At 34.6% G+C, this 19231-nt stretch overlaps 2 protein-coding genes across 2 annotated transcripts; both read left to right on the top strand.

The window, feature by feature from the left end:
- Positions 1–8313: 8313 nt before the first annotated feature.
- On the top strand, positions 8314–11095 carry LOC143595853 (polyadenylate-binding protein RBP47C'-like). Its single transcript, XM_077074768.1, has 5 exons — positions 8314–8605; positions 9874–10365; positions 10452–10582; positions 10690–10786; positions 10877–11095. The coding sequence occupies exons 1-5, from the start codon at positions 8348–8350 to the stop codon at positions 11051–11053; spliced, it is 1155 nt and encodes a 384-aa protein (XP_076930883.1). The 5' UTR covers positions 8314–8347; the 3' UTR covers positions 11054–11095.
- A 4434-nt stretch (positions 11096–15529) lies between these two features.
- On the top strand, positions 15530–19213 carry LOC143595849 (uroporphyrinogen-III synthase, chloroplastic-like). The gene is made up of 9 exons (XM_077074766.1): positions 15530–15718; positions 16843–16930; positions 17134–17200; positions 17785–17900; positions 18035–18130; positions 18333–18388; positions 18464–18549; positions 18651–18785; positions 18871–19213. Exons 1-9 carry the CDS (start codon positions 15530–15532, stop codon positions 18926–18928), a joined length of 891 nt encoding a protein of 296 aa, XP_076930881.1. The 3' UTR covers positions 18929–19213.
- The last annotated feature ends 18 nt before the right edge of the window (positions 19214–19231 follow it).

Raw genomic sequence — 19231 nt, 5'->3', positions numbered from 1 at the left:
TCGCCGGCGACGAGATACGTTTATGTTTCTAACATAGGGTAGCAGCGATGCGTTATCAGCTAACGCATCGTGGAACCCCTGCTTTAAACATTAACACATCGTTGCTACCCTATGTTAACAACATAACTGTAACATCCCCAAAATTTTGGTCCAAATTTGACAACTTAGTAAAGTTGAAGGATCAAATTATTCTCTAATAAGTAATGAGAAAATTCAAATAAAGAAAATAAAACCATTCTATAAAAGAAATAAAAATATTCCATAAATAAAGTTATCTTATGTTAAGAATATGGAATAAAGAAACTTCATCTCACATTGAAAGATGTAAGAAAATAAGGAAATTAAAACCCATCCCACATGGAAAGTGGTAAAGAAATGGAAGCTCTTTATAAGAAAGAGATTTTCCATAATAATATTCTTATATGGCTAGCATGCACCCAGTGGTCCTAGCGGAGGGTGCGAAGCACCCGACGCGCACGCGCACGGGCGCAATGTGGCGCTTTGATGGCGCACTTTGCACTTGAAGTGACAAGCTACAAAAGATGAAGGACTGAAAATGAAAAATAATATACAAGGACCCATCAAGGAGACGGCCATCGCGTACCGCGATGGGCCCTGATGACTCAGGGACACGTGTCACACTCTGGTGACACGTGGCAGAAATCTACCCGTCACGTACCGCGACGGGACCCAAAATCAGCTATAAAAGGGGAAGCCACGAGCTCATTCCCTCACACCCACATTCTCTCTCTCTAGAATTATACTCTCTCACTACCTCGTAATCCGTGCCATACACTGACGAAACCTCGAAGTGCGTGCTACACGAGAATAACCCGACAATCTATCACGAAGTACGTGCACGACATGACGAACAACATATGTCGCCTCGTTTTGCGTGTCAACCTCGAAGTTCGTGCTAAGCCCCAAAGTTCTGACAATCTAAACACCATTACGCGACATAGAATAGAAGTGCTGCTCGTACGAACTTAGGTATCTAACTTCGAATACCCGTGTAAGGTAAGAGTTCTGACCTAAGTCATTATGGTATTATTATTATATGGCATAGACCATAGTCAGGGGTATAACCCAAACCTTGATCATAATTATGTTTACATAAGCTTTAAACATACAAAGGATTATAATAGTGTTTCTTTACAACTAAGAAACATCAGTTTTACATTCATAAGGAAATATAGTTTCTTCACGATTAAGAAACATAGCATTCGTATACAAAGAATATAGATAAAACATTGTTTCTTCATGTGTAAGAAACATAAGATTTTACATGCATAACAGTCAATGAATGTTTCTTCTTAAAGAAGAAACAGATTATAGATGTTTCTTCATGAAGAAGAAACTCATCATATGATTTTGTAAATAAACAGAAAGATTACGGGTCTAAATATTTTATTCAAACAAAGGATCAATCAAGGTTTAAAGCTATTAAACCAGACTAAATGTCTATAGCCGGATCAAGAGACTATCCGGATATTTATATACCTATTTTATTATAGGTCAATCAATCATTCAAACAATCAGTCAGTCAATCAATCATTCATTCACAGTCAAGGTTTCAAACGAAATCACCATATCATTCAGAACAGACAATCACAAGTGAATACGTTCAAACCTTTTATATAACGTGAATAAGTTCAAACCTTTTATATAACGTGAATACGTTCGAACCTTTTATATAACGTGAATACGTTAACCTTTTCAATCAGTCAAAACATATTATACTCAATGAGACGAACGGGTGTTTGTCTTAACGAGTCAATCTATGCTTACATGAGATCATGCAATCTCTAAAATTTTATAATACAAAGTAGAAAATAAAGTCAACTCAGACCGAATACACATGTGTCTAGATCCAAACATAACCGTTCAGCCTAATCATTCTAAGGCTACGTGGCCGCGGGCTAATGGTCATAACTAGTTTCCCGGTAAGGGCTACGTGGCTCGGGAACAATTGTGTGTGTAGGGCAGTGGTACATAGACCAGAAGTAGAAATGCTTCTGCTGAGATTGTAGAGATATTTGTATTATAATGTCATTCAAAATGTTTTATTGATTCATACGTGTTCACCGGCATATAGCTGACGTATTTTTTCCCACATTTCAGGGAATACAGATTAGTACAGGTAGCAAGACATTCATGGAGTTAGATGCTCGCAAGGTAATGATGGCTCAGTTTTTAATTATTAAAATATTACAAACGGTATTTCAACAAGCTTTATAAATCAAACACCGGGTATTTATTATCTGAGAAGTTTTCAAATAAATTAAACATTCTATTCAACCAAAGTCTTCCGCTAAAATAACCCACAACTCTGATGTATTTACAAAACAGGTACCAACTATTGGTCATACGCCTAGGCCCTAAGCCGGGGTGTGACAATAACGCATCGTCAACGCTATGTTATGTCAATACATCGTTGGTTTTCGCTAACATATCGCCGGCGACGAGATACCAAAGGGACAAAATTGGAAACTTAAATTTAGAGAGATAAAATTAGAACCACATTCTATAAATGGGCTATTTTGGGAATTTTCCCTATTATTATTACTATATACTAACTAGTTTTTATTTTCGTAGTATTGAGTTGTTTTATATTATTCGTTTATAATAATTATATATTTTTTTATTTTTAATTTTATTTATTGTAAGAAAGTTATTAACATACCTAGGATTTGATGATGAATAGATTTTACAAATAAGTGAGATACATGTTATAACCAGGTTTAAAAGTTATCTGGTTTTGGTGAGACCCATGACCCATTTATTTTTTATTTACTATAAAATTGTATCTTAATTATATATAATAACTTTTAAAAAAAATCAAATATTAATTTTCAATATATCTCTATTTTATAGGATTTACGTATCAAATATTTGATGTGATTGATTTTTAATTTAATGAGATGTTATACCACGTTTAAGGGCTATCTGGTTTTGGTAAGACCTATACCCGTGAAATTGGGTCAAATGCATGAGAGACCTCTATTTACAAATAAAGCAATCGGTTGGCTAGAGAGAATGTAAGGATCAACCAAAAAGCTTTTAAATGTTTCATTTATATATATTTAATATTATAATTAAGAAATGTGGGTGCCGCCAAGCCCCCGTTGGATCAAGTGGCGGACCATCATTGGTTCACATCAAGGTTTTTTACTGTTTTGTTTATTGTTTTAGTTACGGTACTGTAATTAATGAAAGTAACTGAAAATATTTTAAGATGCTCCTTTATTAGAAAATCTATAAAACCCCACTCTATACAAATTTAATGATGTATTTATTTAATTACAAAATGTACTGCTTTAACTGATTTCTGTTATTCAAGTTTTTGAAAAAAAAGAGCTAAAATAATACAATTAAGATAATATTAGACCAAATCAAACCTCATACCGTATTTATACATTAGTATTGTCAATTAAGGATTGCTTGTTTTTCATTTTCATAGTTGATTGTGTTCTCACGTTTCTTGATTTTATAACATATAAGTTTTTTTTGGTTTAGTTCATTCAACAACCAAATTTATAAACTTACTTATATAATCAGGTTTGCGTGACTTGAAGGCACTCATGACCCAACCATATGATTTCACATACAAAACAAAAATGGCAAGAGTAATTACAAGTAGCTCTTACCAAATGCATACACTTGCATATCAATTCTTACGAGTTTAAAAAATTTAATCCGTGGAGAAAAAAACATGTTTATCATAATAGGTGAAGATGTCCACATTGGTTGATTAGAATACAATCCTATCGACAATAATAATGGCACATTAAAAGTTTAGATAAAAAAAATAAAAAAATAAAAAAATAAAAAATAAAAACTTGCATATATTATAGCCACATTTACAATGTTTGACCGGCTTGTCTATCAAATCCATCTCGTTGACACAAAATGGACACGTTTATTTATGTTCACAACTAATGTTTAGTTGAATACTACTAAGAGTGTAAGACCATCTATAGTGAACAAGAATTAGAAGTTGAAGAGCGGGAGATTGGGAAGGAACCCCCCCCCCCCTCCTTTTTTTGAGAAGTGAACAAGATTTGGGATGGACGAGAAATATGGCCAAAGGGCGCTAATGTAAGGCCCCGTCACCGGTAACCCTACTTTCTTGTTGGATTTACTCATAAACGCAGTTCTAAATATCAGAGTTAATTAAAACATTCGCGGAATTTAAAAAAACTTTCATAAAACATTTCATAACAAAACACGTCTTGTCTTAAAACATCATTTTGTCTTTCAAAATAAACGAAACATTAAAGTTAAACGTCTTGAGTCTTTCGACGCCAGCCTCTTATTCAGTGCCACGTGTCTCCTCAAGCGAGCTGCCTCATCCTACTCACCTGCGTGCATACTAAAAGTCAGCTACGCTGAGTGAGTTATAGTTAACCACATAATCATACAATACATTCTTACATTTCATACTTAACCTCTTAACTTTCTTTCGTACACACCTAAGTGCGTATACTTTCATTCTTACCTTCGTACTTTCTTTACATACATAATCATACGTTTTAAAGAGCCTTTCGCCCTATAACCTCACAGATATTATAAGGGTCTGGTCCCTAACATCACAGATATTATAAGGGTCTGGTCCCTAACATCACAGATATTATAAGGGTCTGGTCCCTAGTTCTCGAATATAAGTAGGGTTCAATTCCCTCTTCGTTACCATACAACCATACATCATACCTCGAGTATTATTAGGGCTCGGTACCCTTTTCGTAACCATACAACCATCTTTTCCTTCTTTTATTAACTTTATTAAGTTCATACACATAAGCATACATATCATACTTACCTTATACATAGCGTTACAACCTGACAGTACGTGCAATATCCGAAGATCGTTCACGTACCATCAAGCAATCATTCATACATATCACATATATCACATATGGCATACACTTATCACTTAGGATAAATGTATTAACAACACATCGAGTATGCACACAGCCCCAAAAACATAACAAGGAATGGGGCTAGAAACTCACCTGAACACGGTTACGTTCACCGTTAATCGTAATCCCTTTCTTCAGTTGTGCACGGCTGACTGTATAACAAGTATACGTATCAATTAATTATCACTTCTCATATTGCATTTCTATCTTTATATGACCCACAACGAACGGGGGTCCGGGGGCAGCGCCCCTGGCAGCGGGGTCTAGGGGCGGCAGCCCCTAGCAGGGTCCAAGGGGCAGAGCCCTTGGCTGGGGTCGAGCTGCCAGGTCAGCTTGGAAAAATTTTATTTCCATTAACTGTCTTAACACATTTTTCATTAGGTTTTTAATTTATTTCCTAATCGAACTTGACTTTAAGCGAAGTTAAACCTTAGGCGAACTTAGCTTTAAGCGAAGTTAAACCTTAAGCGAACTTAGCTTTAGGCGAAGTTATCAGTTAGGCGAACTTGGCCGTAAGCGAAGTTATCAATTAGGCGAACTTGGCCTCAGGCGAAGTTATCGCTTTGAAGGCGAAGTTATCGCTTTGAAGGCGAAGTTGCCCAGTTCAGCCGCTGTTTGGTTTCTATCAAGCATTTTTGGCGATTTTAACACCCTTGTTATGGTTCGACATCACCCACTACGCTCCCCAACCGTTTTCGGTCGTATAAACACTATAAAGCTTGGATCTTTAAACTTCAAAGATTAAGAATCATACCTTTTTGTGCTTGTTTGGATCTCGTTTAACTTGTTTACTCACAACTAATCGCTCACCCTCTCTCGGATCACGCTCGTTCCTCTCCCTCGGCCGCCGGCGGTGTGTGTGGTGTGGGTGTGTTTTAGAGTGTTAGAGAATAAGATGGAATGAGTGATGTTTTAGGGTTTAGGGGATATTTATATCCCTTAAGCCCATGGACCTAAGGCCCATTCTCATTTAACCCATCTCAATTAATCTAAGTCCATGATCCGCTCCTTACTCGATATTAAATAATCAATAACGCGAAATCACTAAACATAACTTTCTTTATTCAACATTAAAATTTTAGGATGTTACAGCTAAGACTAACAACTTGGATCTAGCTACACATACATACACACAGGGCCGGCCCTAAGGGGTGGCTGGGTGGTTGACTGCCACAGGCATGACACCTCGTTAGGGCCAATTTTTTTTTTAAATTATATGTATTTTAATTAAAACAATATGTATATTTAGTGTTTAAACTCAATTACATAACCACTAGTAGCAAGGGATATTACTCTCAACTAAAAGGTTATGGTTCTAGTCTCATTTGAGACATTTTAATCCTATTTTCATACAAAAGTTTTTTAAACAACCCAAATTATAACCAAATCCATATAAAAATTAAATCGTTAAACCCAACAAAGTACTCATTATACTTAAGGTCCAAAAAAATTTTCGCCTTCGTCCATAATATTTTTTTTTGCTTTCTCGAAGCTGGCCCTGCACACACACAAGGAAGTGTTGGGGAGTGGGTTTGTTCTTGACAAAGGTCTAAGACTAACAATCTAGATCTAGATTGCTTGATGTAACATTGTTGGAGAAACTTCAAGATAGAACTTTTGTTCATCCTTATTTATCATTGCTTGTTAAGGTTAGATCTAAACTTTTCTATGGTGGTATTTAATTTTAAGATTTCATATATATGGATCCTTGGCTTTTGGGATTTGTTGTAGCAAAATAACATGCAAAATGCTTCTGTTTCTTAAAATTATTGTTTAAGGCGTGCTGAAAACCCAACAAAGCACATGTACAACAAACCCACAAATTCAAAAGTACCTTAATAACAGTTCACCCTAGAAACTATTCAAGCTAGGTAAAATCAACACATCTCCTGAAGTAAAATGGGTATCAAAGAACACAAGGATGATCACACATGCACACTACTAACTTGATATCACATCACCAATGCGACAATGCCCCGAGTTGCACCAGTAGTAAAATACAAATATGGTTTAAAACAAGTGTTGCTAGTGACAAATCCCAAACTCTATTAAAGATAATCGAATAATTAACCGTTAACATTAACAATAAGAAGTTTAGAACTTCTCAATAAATTCTTCCAATCCCTAACCGAAATGCCACACCATATAGCATTAACCATTACGCTTTTTTTCTTTCTAAATACAACATATTTTTATAAAAAAAAACTAACAAAATGCTACAACCTAGACATCATACAACACAAAGAAAACACACTTTTTATTATTATTTTTTTTTTATTTTTTCATCCCACATTTTTTATTTAATTAACTCATTCAATTAACTAATATTAAAACTTTCTTTAAATGGTGGTCGGCATGTTAAAAGCCGGTCACTGAAACCCACGTGTTTCCTGATTTTGCAGCTTTCCCAACTCCTGTTTGGATTCCCCAACCTTAAAATGGTAAAATAATAAATAATAAATAATAATAATAACAATAAAAAAAATAGAATCCAACCCAAAACATTTTTATTATTCTGATTAAACTGCGTTTCCGTCTTTATACTTTGTTTAAATCTATAGTTTTAGTTCAATAGTTTAAATATATGATTTTTGTTCGTGTGATTTCATTTCACTTGCAATTAAACCCAACCTCACTAACCACGTTAAGTTTGATTGTTAAACCCATCAGCGTGCCCCTCACATGAGAAAAAAGTTCGTCTGTTTTTCCCAAATACACCTTAGCCCCTCACGCAAGGGGCTTGCAAATTAGGGTTGGGTTTATTTGGAAAGAAAAATGACAAAACTGCCCCTCACGTGAGGTGCATGTTGATGGGTCGAACGACCAAACTTAGTGGGGTTGAGTTTATTTGGAAAGAAAAATGACAAAACTGCCCCTCACGTGATGGGCATGTTGATGGGTCTAACGACCAAACTTAGTGGGGTTGGGTTTATTTGGAAAGAAAAATGACAAAACTGCCCCTCACGTGAGGGGCATGCTGATGGGTCTAACGACCAAACTTAGTGGAGTTGAGTTTAATTGCAAATGAAATAAACCACAAGGATGAAAATCACAAATTTAAAACTGTTAGACTAAAATCACATATTAGAACAAAATACATGAACGAAAATGACGGTTTATTTTTTGTTTATTTATCCCTGATAAACAACCACAACTTGTTTTAGAAATATCTGTGTAGACCGGTTCTAGTGTGGTGGCCGACCGTAACTCCATAACCATAAAACACAAGTACACAACCCATGTAAAACCAAGGGTCCAGATCACACGACCACCATCTAATCCAACGACTCCCACTTCACTAGCTCAATCCCATATATCCCCTATCACTGTATCCATCTATCTATACGTACAAACCTTATTATAAGTATATTACATTTACATTACATAAAACAAGCCTGCGTCTTGTTGTTTCTGTGAAGAAGAACAAGATGCAACCGAGTAACGGCGGCGCGTGTGACTCCGACCAGCAGCAACAAAAGCAGCCGCCGCTGCAGCAATGGGTGGCGATGCAGTACCCAATGATGGCGCCGCCACACTACATGCCGTACAGCCGCCATCATCAGCCGGTGCCGGTGAGTCAACCCGGAGGAGGAGAAAATAATAATAATAAAGCGATATGGGTTGGTGACTTGCATAATTGGATGGATGAAGATTACCTTCGTAATTGTTTTGCTTCCACCGGCGAGGTTATTATTATTATTATTTGAATTATTGTTATTATTATTATTATTATTATAACTTAGATTATATACAACTAATTTTAGTAACCCTTGTATGAAATTATTGTATTTGTTGGATTTAATTTTTGATATTAATTACTGTGATTGATTATTCAATAGCCTTTAAATTTGGGTTTATGTTGAAGGGTTATGCATCTAGATCCGTATATTGATACACAATACTTAAAAATAAGTTTGAAATTTGATGTATTTTAAGTAGGCTTATAACATTTATAAGCACCGCCGACCTAAGGAGACTAGTTTTCAGCCGGCACAACAAACCTTGTAAAGTACTACAGTATCCACAAAAACAACCAATCAAATCAACACACATGTAAAATCCAGCTATATTTTAGCCGATGGCTAAAATTTTTACGCATGTGTATTAATTTGATTGATTATTTTTGTGGACACTGTGGTACTTTACAAGGTTTTTTGTGCTGCCTGAAAACTAGTCTCCTTAGTTAGGGGCTGTTTGTTTATATCTGAATGGAACCATTCAGATGTTTACATCTGATTCATTTAGACTTCAGACTGTTTGGTTTCAAACAGAAAAACATCTGAATGGTTAAAATTAGGTCTGAATCATTCAGACTTACTGTTGTTGCTGAATGGGACACATGCTCATTCAGATCTATCATATCTAAATGAACCAAACAGCCTCTTAGTTGGCTGTGTTTATTTGACATTATCTGATTAGATGATTTTCGGTGTTGTAAAAATCGCTAGTCGGGCGGTGGGGTGGGGATTGAGGATTAATCGGGATTAATCATATCGGACTTTAATGTATAATTTTCAGTTTTATATATACACACACACATTTTTATGTAATTTGCAGTTTTATACATATACAAACATATTTTGGCTGATATCTCGCTTGAAACCGTTGGTTTTTGCTGAAAACTTGTGTGGAACCGCCGATTTTGGTCGGAATATCTCCGGAAACCGCTGATTTTGTTCGGAATCTTGCCAGAAACCGTTGATTTTGGCTGGATTTGACCATTGACCGATTAATTGGCCAACTAGCCCAAAATTAATCAGTGAAGTGTGGACTAGCAATTAAGCAGGGACCAATCGGTGACTAGTCGGGATTTTTGCCACACTGGTTTTGAATATGTTTATTTTCGAGTTGGCTAAAAGTCAATATCTATTTTTGAAAAAAAAAGGTAAACATATCTATATTCGTGATTTCCCCTTATCTAAAGCATGTATTTTGTCCTTCTTGTATATCATAGGTTGCCTCAATTAAGGTTATTCGAAACAAACATACCGGTTTCCCAGAGGGATATGGGTTTGTTGAATTTAACTCACATTCCGCAGCAGAAAAGGTGTTGCAGACTTATGGTTCAGTTATTATGCCAAATACAGACCAACCATTTCGTTTGAACTGGGCTACATTTAGCACGGGAGACAAACGGTCAAGCAACAATGCTTATGATCTTTCCATATTTGTTGGAGACTTAGCTGCAGATGTAACCGACATGTTATTGCATGAAACTTTTGCTGACAAGTATCCGTCTGTTAAAGCTGCTAAAGTTGTCATAGATATTAGTACGGGCCGGTCTAAAGGCTATGGTTTTGTAAGGTTTGGAGATGATAACGAAAGAGCTCAAGCCATGAGTGAAATGAATGGAGCTTATTGTTCAAGTAGACCCATGCGCATTGGTCCCGCAACCCCTAAAAAACCTCCAGCTTACCAATCTGACGGGGACTCAAATAATACAACAGTCAGTGCACAAACTATTTCTTTTGTTGTTTCGGTTTATTGATAAATAGCTTTTAATGTTGTTTTTCTACCCGTTATTGGTTTTAGATTTTTGTCGGTGGTCTTGATTCTAGTGTTAGTGATGAAGATCTTAAGCAGCCATTTATCCAATATGGTGAAATTCTTTCGGTAAAAATACCCGTCGGTAAAGGGTGCGGATTTGTACAATTCGCCAATAGGTTGGAATTCTTTCTGTTACGATTTTCAATATTTTTTTCTTATAAAAAATTAAATAATAAGTTTGTTTATAGCTTTATATTATGTCTTGTTTAACATGTGTCGATAGAGCTAGCGCTGAAGAGGCATTGCAAAAGCTAATCGGGACAACAATAGGGAAACAAAGCGTGCGACTTTCATGGGGTCGAAACCTAGCAAATAAGCAGGTATTTAGTAATTTTAGTTTCATTTAGAGGTTCGCTATGTTATTAAAGTTGATACAAGTATGTATTTAATCCGCTATATGAAATTTGTAGTTGAGACATGATATTGGGAACCAATGGCCAGCTCCATATTATGGAGGTCAATTCTATGGTGGATATGGATATGCTATGGCAGCTATGCAACCACCAAGCATGTATGGTGTAGGTGCAGCATATGGAGGCTATGGTGCACCCCAGCAACAAGTGAATTTAATGGGTTGTATGAGTTAAAATCATTAAAAGATTTTTTTTATGGATATGGATAGTATAAATGGATTATAATTTGTGCAATGTATGATCCCATTTTGTGGGGTCTAAATTTTGGGTCTCTAATTCCATTAGTTGGTTGATATAGAGATTTTGGTGAAAAAACAACCTTTTCAATCAGTCATAATAATCATCTTTCAAAATATATTGTTAATACAGTTATATCGTGACAGGGTGTGAAGTGTAAACGAGACGCTGGTGAGTACTTGAGAGTAGCTCGCTAATATTTCAAAACGAGGCCGAACTCGAGCCTAAGTCAAAGTACATATTATTAATGTGTCTGAGTCCGAGCTTCATATAATTTGACTAGGCTCATCTAAACAAACATTTTATTACATAGATATAATAGTTTTATTTTGTATAATAAATTTGTGTTTACAAAATAATTACTTTATGATAAAGTAATAAATATTCAATAATAAAGTAACAGATTGAACCCAAGTTGAGCTTGAGTTTGAAAACATATTGAACCCAAGTAGTAGTTTATATAGAACTAGAAATTAATTAACCTCCCTAAACATGTTTTCACAATCAATTTTTTTTCTTTTTAACAAATTTATGATTGACAATCTCATGAGGTCTTAGGAACAAAACATATGTCCCACAATAAAATGAAAAGTAACAACGCTGTTAGGAAAAATGGATATAAAGCAGACGCTTTCATCCCACACATGAATGTGTATGATATGTTTTTGGGTGTAACTAAACCAAATTCAAACTTTTTGTTTTTCATTTTGAAAACTTGGTTGATTTAGGTTTGCTGATTTTTTTGGATGGTTCGGACAAACTATGGCTGGTTTTTGCTTTTTCGAAAAATTGAGCTAAACTAATGAATTTGAACCTAAAACTCCTAAAATTTTGTTACCCGCCTATTAATGAATTTAGTCGTGAAAATTTTGCTCAAAATAAAAATTTTGGGACATAAATTCAATAATAAACAACAAAACAAGTTTGGTGCGGTCTAGTTTTATAGTTTGGTTCGATAGCAGTTTGGTTTTGGAGTGAGGCATAATAGAAACCAACCATTGATTTTCGTGTTACAAAGAAAATATAACAATATCGTCAATTATTAGCTTGTGTTGGTTAACTCAGTTCGGTTTTATCGTTTTATCAGTTTTGCTTTGCTTAATCAGTTTGTTTTATCACTCCTATCCCACAATGTTAAGGTAAGAATATCATTTGGGCAGGAGACTGAAAGATCTCAAATTTGAATCCGATTCCAACCGGGTTTTACAACAATAAGCCTTTGGGCGATGAGTTTTCATCATAACAGGACATGATGGGCTTTGGCTACACAACGTTGTCTGCTATCGGGGGCGTATGAGGTGCCTTTTATTAACGTCTTGAATATATTATGAAACCACAAATTGTTTAATTACAGTGATAGATGTAAATACAATACAATGAATACTATTTAGGGATACTATAAAATACAAATTATATGCAACCTAATTGTGTGGAGGCAATTATTCCAACATATTGACCAAGCATGATTTGCTCTTTCATAATAAATTGATTTGATCACATTCCTTGATGCCTCTTACCATTGGATTATCCCGGGTAGCCATACTTTATTTACTGGTCATTCAAAAAAAAATCCGGGCTTGAGGATGAAGAATCGATTGTGGTTTGTCCGAACAAATCAAGCTCCGTATAATGGAACTGAATAAATGTTGTATTTCTAAATAGTAGGCATACATTCGGTGGTTGACTTTTATAGCCAAAGATTACATAAAGAAATAACTAAACTAGAGCTAATTAACAGAATACTCTTATTAAATGGTGTTATCTCTAGGAAGATATTGTAGACATAATAGGCCGAAGGCCCTTTATATGTTTGTTGATTCATCGATTCATACACTTATTTGATCACTAGATGATGATGCAGCCTCAAGATACCTTAACCTCAAGATATAAGGAATGACTCAACACGACCATTTGAACTATTGTGAGCCAATAATATACCAACCTTTTACTTTAAACCTACAAAGCGCTCTTCACTAAATATTGGCACATAGCTCCGTTACTAATAACACAAATCTTTATAGCAACATAAGTTTCTTGTTTCCGGAGTACCTTCTTTGCAATAGAATTGCATCAACAAAAATTTGAATTTTGTGTTTGGATGAATCACGAATACTAAAATCTTATCATCATTAGTATGAATGTTATACTCACTTAACTTTTGTATGTTATTGACAAAGTCAATGTCTAAAGCTCGAGCTTAGTTCATGAACAGTTTACAAGTTTGTTGAGTTAAACTCGCGATTGACTTTGTCTAACGAATCACATTATGCCATATCATTGACGACATATGTCGTTACACCAACTCACCATCGTTACATAAATCTCTTAACCATAGTCGACTATTTAAAACAACATTAACGCCATCCGAGACGACTGCAAACTTATAATATTGCACAAGCCTCCTGGCTTTAGGAAAACACAATATATATAACTAGTTTTTGGGAAAAAAGAAAAATGAAACACTTTATATAACTAGTTGTAAAAAAATATATATCTATATAAAATCTATACCAAACTTGTTCCACTATGGGGCGCACATCTAACCATGGCACCAAGTTTCAGTACACGAAGAACATATTAATACATCACACATGCACTCACACCGCTAGATCACGCTAGAGAAAAGATCATATAATCAACAAACGGTCAGGATGAATTAAGGTTAATGTCTCGTCTTTCATGTTTTTCTTTAAATGGCAAAGGACAATAAGTGTAACAATGGCTATACAACTTTGGTATATGGAGTTTGCATTTGTTCTTCAATAAGCCCTCGGCTTTTTAATTTCATCTTTATGACACAAAAGTTAAGAAAAAAGGTAATTTATCAATTAGTTGCAACACTTAATTTGTATACATTTGACCAATCCAACGTATTCCAATGGACGATTCTTTGTGGTTCATAAATAATAATATTTTTAAACCATTTTAATAAACTTTAAATTATTGCACAACACAAGAAGGATGCTCAAGAATTTGAATTACATAAATTAACAAGTTTTTATCAAACCAGCAACAAAAAAATCTAAATTACAAAGTTTTACAAATTTGTCACCCGATTTTCGAATTCTCCTCCCTATTTGAATGCATTTGTCATACATCGTAACCAAAATCTATCGTCTCTATTTTTATTTTTTTTTCGATTTATGCTATTTAAATTTTTCATTAAAAAATATCCAAACGATTTATAATCAAGTGGCAGGTAAGCAAGCAATAAGTTGCACAACAACTTTCTTTTGAATAGTAAACTCAATCCTATTAAAAAAAAGTTTTGGTTTTAATTTGATTGTGTTTGCACCCTTCCAATATAACGTTGACTAAAATCAATAGCAGTTGTACTCATTACTGTGTAACGAGACGTACTTTATCTCATTGTGTTTGCTTTCAAAGCACATCTTTCCCTTGTGACGATTTTAAAAGTTTACAAACACGAGTTCCTTACTGTTTTCCGTTACGACCAATCAATACTTTTAAAGTAGTTTTCTTCAACTTCACTTTCAAAATATAATCACGTATTAACCAGCATGATAGCCCACTATATACACTTATACTTACTATATATAAAGAGAATCCCTTGGGCAAAATTAAGAGTAAATTTTTAAGAGTTTACGACCCACAAAACATATGTTACTACCTTAAAGAAGAGTAAAATAGTATTTAATATTTATAACTCTAAATCTCACCGTTCTTTTAATTTTATTTAAAATAGTTGCAGGTTTTACCCTTTAACTTTGGTTAATTTGAATAATATTTACATTTTTTCACCTTATTCTAAACAAACTACCCCACGATTTTAAAACGACTATAACTTTTTCACATATTAAGATTTTTTTAAAACAATTACATCATAAAAACGAGCGTTTTATTCTTTTTAATTTGAGTATGATATTGTTATAGTTTTTTAGTTTTAAAAAGGACATATACGTGATTACTAGTTTGTACCAGCAATGAGTCGGACGGGTTTGGCTGATGGTTAATTTGGTTCGGGTCGGGATGGGTTCAGCCGTTCAGGTCAAAACGGGCTTCATGTTAAAACTATGTCGGAACGGGTTTTGCGTCAAAACAGGTTGTGCTAAAAAGCGGTTTATTTAAAATTACTTTACATTTCATATTTGTTTCTTGGTTTTTGTCACATGTAACACACGTTCAGGCATCCGTTACGCGGATGATATTGTATATACATATCAGGTTGCTCACATTTAGGCATTGTGTGATATGCTTGCCAACACCGGTTACACTTTTGTACCATTGTCAGGGTATGCACGTACCGAGGTTACGGGCATAATAACATTGGTCGCGTACACTGTTACATCGTATGTGTAAAAGAAGAAAGTACAATAATTAAGCTTTAGAACAGGTGGTTGGTCTAAAATGAATAACCAGGCAACACATTACCCCCCATACACCAACACCACCATGCTTTCTCTCTCTACCATCACCACTCTCTCTCCTTCAACGCCGCCGTCGCCGTCGCACGATCACCGGCGGCCATATTTGCTTCAAACATTCAAACTCCGAGCTTCTTATTCGGAGAATTCGTCTTCGAATCGGCGAGTTGTTGTTACGAGAGAACGCGGCAAAAACGATAAACTCATCACTGCTCTTGTAAATTTCTGCCTCAGTTTATTATTATTATGCATTTTGTTAATTTTTTATATCTATTGCTGCTGTTATTATTAGCTTACATGTCGATAATTTGGTGTAATTATGTATTTACTGAAACTCAACCAATCGGTATTTGGTTAAGTGGTTAGTTTGTCGGTTTTAGGTTCAGGTTCGGTTATTAGCCTCAACCGAAACCGAAGTCATTGGTTAATACAGTTTTTTAAATCAGTAGGTGTTCGGTTAATTTCGGTTTGGTTTGGTTTGGTTATATTCGGTAATAACCAAAACCAAATTTCGGGATAAACTACTTGAAATTGAGTTATAAATACATGACATGGAGGTATAAAAGCTAGAATTATATGAAAATATGAATGCTATGGTTCGGTTAACCTATGGTACACGAAAAACCGATAACCGATTTTTGGTTGCCAGTTTCGTTATTGCTCACTTGATAGAAATCAATAAATGGAGAGAAATTGCCTGGTGGTTCATGGTTTCTAGAGGAACAAATGTTATTTTTAATATGAGATTCATTTCGTTAATCTTAATTTGAGAAAACAAATTACAAAGTTTGCCAATCTCCATAAGCATAATTAAAGGAACAATTTTTAATAATTTATTTGTTAATGACTTTTTGGATCTCGAGGAGTCATTTTCTTTGCTGTACTGATTTTAGACATGTACTGAATTATTACCTAATGCATATTTTTCGAATCGCGAGCTGAATTTTCTGTCTGTTTGAACTCTGAGGGGTCATTATATTTGTATTTGTAGATTTGGTTTTGTTGTTTACTATTTATACATAACATTGTCATGTAAATATTGATCTTTATGTTAAATTTGTCAAATTTGGAATCTGTTTGTTATTACGATTTTGCCATTTTGACCGAAGGCTATAGTTTAAAATTTTTTTCATCAATTTTTTTTAGTAAGTATTAGCACCAGCTGATGATGAACTTGCAATCTTTTGACCTTCTAAACTGTAGGAAACATGTGAAAAATGCGTAGGACCAAAGGAGTGCATTATGCATTGAACAATGTGGAATGCCAATGTAGAACCTTGAAGTTATTGTTTTAGATCATTCAAAGTTTTTGACATTATATTAGTCATTTGTGTTCAATAGGAAAAACATGGGATTGGCAGTTTGGAGCTTCCACTAATTCAGCATACACAGTTACCTGATCTGGAAAAACTTGTTTCCCTATTGAGTGGTAAGCTCAAACTTCTTGATTTGAGTTGTTAACTTATTCTTCTTCTACAGTTGATAAATTATCATTCCCATGATTTGCACATTGTGACCATGTCACCATATTTGGATTCTGGCATGATTGAAGATTTTTTCTTTTGATAAAACTTGTGATTATTTATTTCAATGCCATTTATGTCTTATCTTTTTATGGTTTTTGGATGCCAGCAACTGGTTTTGATTGGATCATCATAACTTCACCCGAGGCAGCTCTAGTGTTTCTTCAAGCCTGGAAGTAAGTTGAATAATCTCTTGTCTACTAAGTATGCATTTTTTTTTGGTTCATTTGTTTGTATTTTGTGTTGTTTAGGCTGCTGATCTTTTACTTATAAGATCCATGACTTTCGATTAATGTTCTTTTTTTATTATTTATTATTTTTAATATATACTTCGTTCATGGTTTTCCACACTATTCTAGCTTGTATTCAATTTGTTAATTATTTCAAATTACTATTAAATATTATAGGACATAAAGATCACTTTAGTGATATATAATTTGTAACCTGTCATAAATATTATGTACTACATGCTGCTATCTGTATCAGAAAGTCAAAGATCCTTGAGCTTCTTGGTTCTCTTTATAATAATCACTTGTAACATGTAGGTCCCACTGTAGCTCCTTCTTTAAGGAGGATTATATTCCAAAAATCACATGCAATACAAGACTATTAAAAACTTTTCATTCTTCCTAAAAAAGACCAGACCAAGAAGTTTGGGATGACATGTGATATAGGTGTTCCTTGGTTATGGTAGTCATCGTTTATTGGTTAATACACATGCCATTAAATTGACTTGTTATTATTTCGTATGCAATCTCAGAGCTGCTGGGACCCCAAGTGTCAAGGTAGCTGTAGTTGGAACTGGTACAGCAAGCATATTTGATGAAGCTTCTTCGTCTAAGCACTTAATTGATGTTGCATTTACTCCATCAAAAGGTGTCTATACATTTCTTCAGTTTATATTCACATTTCAGAAGTATTTAATTAGTATACATATCTACTAAAAGATGTATCAAAATAGCTGTAGAGGATAAGAGGAAGATGTTTATCTTTATGTCCTTCATTTTCAGCCACTGGCAAGGTTCTTGCTTTAGAGCTGCCAAAACACGGGAATGAAAAATACACAGTTTTGTATCCTGCGTCTGCAAAAGCTAGTAATGATATAGGTATGTGCTTTGTTTTCATAGCCTTTGTCTTTGTGAGTTATTTTAAACGTATTGCAAAGTAGTACAATGGATTTTTATAGATCATTCGGTACAAATAGATATTAATTAGAGAGTAAAAGCTGAATAGAAACGGCCTTTTTTCTTCATATTCTTTTCCTTTTTAAAGTTGTACTAAAAGCTTAACATGGGTTGTTTATTTCAGAGGAAGGCCTTTCTAACCGTGGTTTTATTGTCACAAGACTGAATACATACACAACGGTACATATCTTAAATGCTGGTTGGTTTTGAAGTGTACCAATTCAACTCTAGTTCTGATTTTACGATGTGTTTTAGGAACCTGTCCAACAAGTGGATCAAATGATCCTTCAGCAAGCACTCTCTGCTTCAGTAGTTGCAGTTGCATCACCTTCTGCAATTCGGTAATGTGTTTTTTTCATTATCTGATGATATGTTTTGTTGTGTGTTAAAGTTGTATATCAGCTTAGACAGATTTTATATTTTGATCTTTTCTTGCATACAGTGCTTGGGTCAATCTTTTACCTGAACCAGATAACTGGAGTGGTTCCATTGCATGCATCGGTGAGACAACTGCTTCAGCTGCTAGAAAGTTGGGCTTGAGAAATATATACTACCCATCTAACCCCTCTCTTCAAGGGTAATAATTTATATTTTTTATTTTATATAATTTTAAGACATCTACTTGAGCTACTGTCAAGTTTTGATACATTTGTGTTTGACAGATGGGTTGACAGCATTCTTGATGCTTTACTTGCACCTAATCAAATCTTGAAGGCCTGAAACCAATCTTTGGGGCATCTTGTTTTTGAGGTAACATGTTATTATGAGAGCTGATGTTTGTAAACATCTCTAATAGCACCATGAGAAGTAGACAAGTGGCAAAAGGTTTTGCTCCAATCAGTGTTCAGCGAGGAGCATCTTTAGGAAACATAGTTTTGTAATTGTTTGTAAATTTCCATATTGTAATTCAACATTGTATTTTTCAAATTAACCGTAATCAGGCAGTTTTGATTCTTAGTCTCGTATTGATGTTCTTGTAAAGGAAAAATAATAATAAATGCAACATCATGGAAATTTTTGGTT

The sequence above is a fragment of the Bidens hawaiensis genome, unplaced genomic scaffold (assembly GCF_021521415.1).
Source record: "Bidens hawaiensis isolate Kalapana, Puna unplaced genomic scaffold, B.hawaiensis_p1.1 tig00045575_1, whole genome shotgun sequence".
Classification (NCBI taxonomy): domain Eukaryota; kingdom Viridiplantae; phylum Streptophyta; class Magnoliopsida; order Asterales; family Asteraceae; genus Bidens; species Bidens hawaiensis.
Note: the sequence above shows the minus strand (reverse complement) of the source record. Positions and strands in the feature narration are given on the sequence as shown.

Bases quoted from the DNA above. Each gene is read 5' to 3' on its own strand.
- LOC143595853 (XM_077074768.1), top strand. From the start codon at position 8,348: ATGCAACCGAGTAACGGCGGCGCGTGTGACTCCGACCAGCAGCAACAA. The intron at 10,366-10,451 runs GTCAGTGCACAA...TATTGGTTTTAG, and splicing joins GGGACTCAAATAATACAACA to ATTTTTGTCGGTGGTCTTGA. The intron at 10,787-10,876 runs GTATTTAGTAAT...TGAAATTTGTAG, and splicing joins GAAACCTAGCAAATAAGCAG to TTGAGACATGATATTGGGAA.
- LOC143595849 (XM_077074766.1), top strand. From the start codon at position 15,530: ATGCTTTCTCTCTCTACCATCACCACTCTCTCTCCTTCAACGCCGCCG. The intron at 17,901-18,034 runs GTGTCTATACAT...CTTCATTTTCAG, and splicing joins TGCATTTACTCCATCAAAAG to CCACTGGCAAGGTTCTTGCT. The intron at 18,389-18,463 runs GTACATATCTTA...GATGTGTTTTAG, and splicing joins GACTGAATACATACACAACG to GAACCTGTCCAACAAGTGGA.